The sequence below is a fragment of the Mandrillus leucophaeus genome, unplaced genomic scaffold (assembly GCF_000951045.1).
Source record: "Mandrillus leucophaeus isolate KB7577 unplaced genomic scaffold, Mleu.le_1.0 Scaffold5, whole genome shotgun sequence".
In the NCBI taxonomy this organism is placed as follows: Eukaryota; Metazoa; Chordata; class Mammalia; order Primates; family Cercopithecidae; genus Mandrillus; species Mandrillus leucophaeus.
Genome location: NW_012105364.1, coordinates 7,302,404 through 7,308,403, shown reverse-complemented (window position 1 = coordinate 7,308,403; position 6,000 = coordinate 7,302,404). Strand labels below are relative to the sequence as shown.

The window sequence follows — 6,000 nt, the reverse complement described above, 5'->3', positions numbered from 1 at the left end:
GCAAGATTATTATTAATATCTGGTGATTTTTGAGGCATTTTCTAGGGAGTTATCATTTGTCTTACAGAATTGGACAATTTTCTCACCTTTAGGAAATTAATCTCAAGTGTTAGTGGGTTCATAAGAGGAAGAGGAACTTGATCACATATTTATCTAACTGTTTGGTCCTAGGGGTTGCTACATTCATTAGAAGTAGAACTGGAATTTGTGGAATAGGGTTGATGAGGTCTAGAAGTCAGCTAGCTAAAGTATTGGTAGATCAATGATGAGGAAACTGAGGTATGGAAAAATTATTTTTTGTATTCCAGGCTTTGTATTCCAGGTACCTTCTAACTCTGCTTTTAGCAGGGAATAGGTTATGTTCTTATAGTTGCGATTATTGGATGTTTTGCCCTATTGTGCACTTTGATAGTTGGGCTATTCTTAGACATAAGATGACCTTCTTTTTAACACCTAAATTTGAATGGATTTTCATTATTGTAACCTGTGTCCAATACAGAGTTAAGCTACTTATTCTTTGGCTAGATAATTCTTCCATGATGGCAGTTGTGGGAGGTTGAGAGGCTTGGTTTAGGGTGTGCCAAGGTCATGTCTGTTTCTTCTGGAGTGCTGTCTGGCTGTGCCCTGCCAGATGGCTCTGTGTCACGGTAGAGTGTGAATTTTAATTCACTGGGCACAGTGTAGCTTCCGTTATTCTCCGCTCAGCCTGTTCTTCAGCTCTTATGAAAGGGGAAGGAAGTGCTGATCTTAAGGGAAGGAAGAATAAGGTGTAATCTCTATTAAAGATTAACATCCTCCTCTGCCCACAAGAAGAGCTATTGAAATGTCAATTCGCTTCAATGCCACTAGCATTTATCCTACTCCTATTAAGTGAGTTATTATGGTGGATATTGTGGGGATACGAAGCCAAGGCTGTTCAAAGGAGTCTCAGAGTGGCATCTCTCCCATCTTAGGAGTGGTTTCCTAGTGAGAGAAGCTACCCTACTGTAAACAAACAAACAAACAAACTGCAGACTAGATTGTGACTATGTTAATTGTGTCAGAAGTCTAGAGAAATGGATTCTTTTGCAACAGAGTCTAATCTGCACCTGCCTCTCATGTATCTTGTTTTTCAGAACGGCAACATCACAGAGCTCCTCCTGAAGGAAGGTTTTGCACGCTGTGTGGATTGGTCGATTGCAGTTTATACCCGGGGCGCAGAAAAGCTGAGGGCGGCAGAGAGGTAAGGTCTGTCCTAGAGGCCTTCCAGCTATGGATCTTGTTAAGGATCTTTAGGGAAAGAAATCTGGTGATTTTCTCACACCCCTGTGTGTCAGTGTTCATTTTACTTCAGTAAAGGAGTAGGGCAGTTCCTTATGGAGGAGTGACTTAAATATTGGTCTTCAGGTTCAGTCTAATTGAATGCTGGATAGTAAGGACTTAGAGTCTTCAGTTAGACATTTTTCTTCACTTGATTTGCTTTTTTAATGTTTTCAGGTCATTTTTTCCCAAGCCCCTTGCTTAGGTTCTGGGTGTTACACATTTGAAATGTAATAAACTTGAAGCTTATTTGAGAAAGATGAAGTTGTTTATCAGCTGCTCCCAAACAGATAGACAGGAGCAGGGGTATGGTGGAAAGACAGAGCCTGTGGGTTTTAAACCAGGACCATTCAATATTGTTGTGAGGACTGTGCCCTAACTTATTTAAAAGTATGTTTCGGTTATAAATGCTAATATAACCCTGAGATGTTATTGGTGTGTTTTTGACTTGTTGCCTATCATTAAAGCAGATATAGGAATAACTTGTTTCTAGAAAACTGCATGTAGAAATTCCAAATATTAGTTGCCATTTCAACTGTCAAGGTCAAGATGTAGATGTAGGTGAACTTTCTCCATTTGATGGGGTAGATGGAAGAAAATAAAGCAGGTAGCAACAGTAGATGAATGGAAATGATGCTCAGGAAAGTCTGAATCACTACCTTCTATGATACATTTAAGCAAAGACAACACACAGCTGATGACAATAGTCCACTCTCAAGGCTTGCTTGCTGTATGACTTGTTTCGAAATCTTATAATGGTCTTGATAACTACTTTTTTGTGACTGAGATATACAGCTAAGAAATGTGCAATGACCTGAATGAATAACTGTAATATTTGTTCCATTTCTTAGGTCTTTTTCATCCTTCAGTATCTATAAGCAGAAGTATTTGCAAGTTTTTATAAAAGTAGATATTAATCTAGGCCATTTGATATGGCCCATCTGACATGTATATTGTCTGATGGAAAAAAACAGTGATTGCTTAGAATTTTTTTAATGTTGTTCTACAGTTAAGTTAGAAAGTTATAATAACCATATCAAGTACAGTGTTCCAAATACTTCTGATTATTCTACAATGCTCAATTTCTTTTGTTTGGTTCAGAGAATCCTGTTATGTTCGTTAGTATTCTAAATTAATTTGATTTTTTTTTTTTGCATTCTTTACTTTCTTGCCCTTTTGTTTTTGAGACAGAGTCTTACTCTGTCACCAGGCTGGAGTGCAGTGGCGCCATCTCCACTCACTGCAACCTCCACCTCCCTGGTTCAAGCAATTCCCCTGCCTCAGTCTCCCCAGTAGCTGCGACTACAGGTGCACACCACACCCGGCTAATGTTTTTTTTTTTTGTATTTTAGTAGAGACTGGGTTTTACCATGTTGGTCAGGATGGTCGCGATCTCCTGACCTCATGATCCACCGCCTTGGCCTCCCAAAGTGCTGGGATTACAGGCGTGAGCCACTGCGCCTGGCCCAGTATCTTGCCTTTCTTTGAAGAAAGTGAATGCATTGAAAATAATATCTACATGTTATATGACATCAGTAGAAGATTTTATGGATTTTTGGGGGGAGTGCTCATCATTAAAAAACAGGCTTAGACCAGAGAATGAAAATCATATTTCGGTAATATGTGATTACTTGTCTGCTGTTTTGCATGCTATATTTGAGCTACTTGAATTGTAGGTAAAATTGCATCCTCTATATTGAATTACTTCATGCATTTTACAACTACTATATCCTGCTATTTGTTTTTCTCATTTTACTGCTTCTCTAAAACAAAAGATTGCAATACTGTTTTCAGAAACATGTATCCATGTATTTCACTGCACATGTATTCACTTACTTGTAAGTGGTTTAAGACAGCTGTTCATTGATTTTTTTTTTTTTTTTGATCTTTGCACATATTCCATTCATAGTCTGGCTCAGAAAATATCTACTGGGCAGAATACTTCAAGATAAATTTCTGGCTACGTAGGTTTTTTTTTTTTTTTTTTTTTTTAAACTCTTGTCAGTGAATTTTATAAGGATTTTGTTCATTTTCTAATTATTCTATAGATACACAGTCGTGACAGTTTTGTTCTTATATATAGGATTTGGTAGCTGGTAACCTTTCTATAATTCAGATAGAAATTGAGCAAGTCTGTGCTTTTTAAGAAGTATGTTTGTTTAGATGTGTGGGTTCTTCCCATTTAAGAGAGCAGTTACTCTCTGTCAGCCTAATTTTTGTAGTAGCCACCCAGGAGATATTGGATAAACCAGAGTTAATAATGAAGGTGGACTCGAACCATCTAGGCTCAAAAAATTGTATGCCTGGACCATAGTCCTGGACCATAGTCTCCCAGCTGTGGGTTTACAGTATATATATGTATCATGCGTGTTTTCATTTACTCTCATTTACAGGTCTTTCTTCTGGATATGTCTATAGGGTAGAGTAGGATGCTGCACCAACTGCGCTCCCATGGTAGTGGTGGATTCCATTTGCTGACTTAGTCTGTCTGAATGATCTTGCATCCTTGCTTTGTTGCCAGGTTTGCCAAAGAGCGCAGGCTGAGAATATGGAGAGACTATGTTGCTCCCACTGCTAATTTGGACCAAAAGGACAAGCAGTTTGTTGCCAAGGTGAGTCATTCTCAGCATCTTGATATGCATAGTGGACACTGCCAGGCGAGTAATAATATAAGGATTTGAACAATTAGAAATGCTGAAGCTCTTGAAAATTTCAAGGCAAACCAGTAGGGGGTGTGTGTGTGTGTGTGTGTGTGTGTGTGTGTGTGTGTGTGTGTTTTAGGGGGCTTAGAAACCATTAGACTATTTAAATTTCTTTGTAAATTAGCTAACTTCAAACTAGCTTGAAATATCTCTCATATTTTAGGACTTCTTTTTTCACTGCTTAGCAAATAGCATTGTCTTAAGATTTCCTGTGTCCAAGTACAGATGGTCCCTGACTTATGCTGGGTCGACTTAAGATATTTTGACTTTACAATGGGGTGAAAGCAATAGATATTCAGTAGGAACCACATTTGGAGTATCCATACAGCCATTCTGTTTATCACTTTTGGTCTAGTATTCAGTAAATTAATCAAATGAGATCTTCAACACTTTATTATAAAATAGACTTTGTGTTAGATTATTTTGCCCAATTGTAAACTTATGTAAGTGTTCCAAGTATGTTTAAGGTAGGTTAGGCCAAGCTATGATGTTTGGTAGGTTGTATTAAGTGTACTTCCTTCCTGCCTTCCTGCCTCCCTGCCTCCCTGCCTCCCTGCCTGAAGAGAGATAAATGCATTTTCAACTTACAGTATTTTCAGCTTATGATGGGTTTATCAGGAGTTAACCCTGTTTCAAGTCAAGGCGCATCCATAGCTATATGACCTCAAGTTTCTCTTCTGTTTTGGAGCTCTTGGTTTTTTTTGTTTTGTTTTGTTTTTCCCAGAGAGTTCTCCATTGATGTGTCTTGGGATAGACTGCTTTGAAGGAAACTGGAGCTAATTATCCTTGGTGGTATCAGCAGTGCTGTAAAAATGTTTTTTCTTAGTTGCATGGTTTTGTAACTTGAGTAGCAGATCTGTTATCTGTGTCTTCCCAAAATGCTGTAATGTTTTCCAGCCTATTTTTACTTTTGCCAAGAGATGCTAGAAGTTTTGTTTTTATGGGCTAAAAGTGGTTAAGTGCCAAATTCTTGGACTGAGAGGTGCTGTCTCCCTGTCGACTAACCATGAGTTTAGGATGGAAAGCCACTAGGTGGCACTGTGAGCCTGAGAAATCCTGCAACTGTCTTAGAATGGTAAAATTTTAGCAACCTCTGAGGAATTGGCTAAATTTCTTCACTCTTTTTTTACGATGCCCAAAGTAATAGGTCACAGAGTGGTCTAGTGGCCTCTTTCCCTCTTTTTGTAGGTGATGTCCAGGCAGCTGTGAGGTTAGCCATAATCATTCCTTTTGGTAGGCATGGGTGGGAGTTGCCCCTGGTGGGATATCCTGGCATCCTCCAGGTCTTGATGCAGACTGTGTGAGGCGTGTACCTGTGTGGACACTTGGACATGGGTTGCTCTGCCTACTTGGAACTCACTCAGTTGTGCTTATGCTTCCCGTAGTGTGTTCTGTGTTAACATAGCTACATAATGAAAGGATGATTTTTCACCCAAAAAGGGAGGCAGGCCTTCAATTTTTTGCCATCTTCACTTTGAGAGTCTGTGACATTACTGATGTAGATGAGGCATGTGAGGATCTTAAAACCCTATTGTGTTCCTACCAGCCTTTCCTCGATTAAAACTGAGTTTGTAGAAAAACCTAGAATATTTTGAAGAGTTTTGGGCCTTGGCTGGTTGGGGAGTTAACTAATGTACTGCATAAGAACAAAATTCAAAGGATTTAGATTATTGAGCTTTGCATTTATCTTAAGTGTGACTTTACTGGTAATTTAAAAAGGGAGACCTACCTATAGGAGAATTTTTTCCACTTTTAAAAATCTAGGATCTGGCTGGGCGCGGTGGCTCACACCTGTAATCCTAGCATTTTGGGAGGCCGAGGCTGGCGGATCATGAGGTCAGGAGATCGAGGCCATCCTGGCTAACACAGTGAAACCCCGTCTCTACTAAAAATGCAAAAAAATTAGCCAGATGTGGTGGTGGGCGCCTGTAGTCCCAGCTACTCGGGAGACTGAGGCGGGAGAATGGTGTGAACCCAACAAGAGGCGGAGTTTGCAGTG

At 39.5% G+C, this 6,000-nt stretch overlaps 1 protein-coding gene across 1 annotated transcript in view; it reads left to right on the top strand.

The window, feature by feature from the left end:
* Positions 1-6,000, top strand: part of SND1 (staphylococcal nuclease and tudor domain containing 1) — a 441,984-nt gene that overhangs the window by 53,930 nt on the left and 382,054 nt on the right. The window contains exons 8-9 of the mRNA XM_011995923.1: positions 1,116-1,222; positions 3,821-3,911. Coding sequence (XP_011851313.1) covers positions 1,116-1,222; positions 3,821-3,911 — 198 coding nt within the window. The remainder of the gene's footprint in view (positions 1-1,115; positions 1,223-3,820; positions 3,912-6,000) is intronic.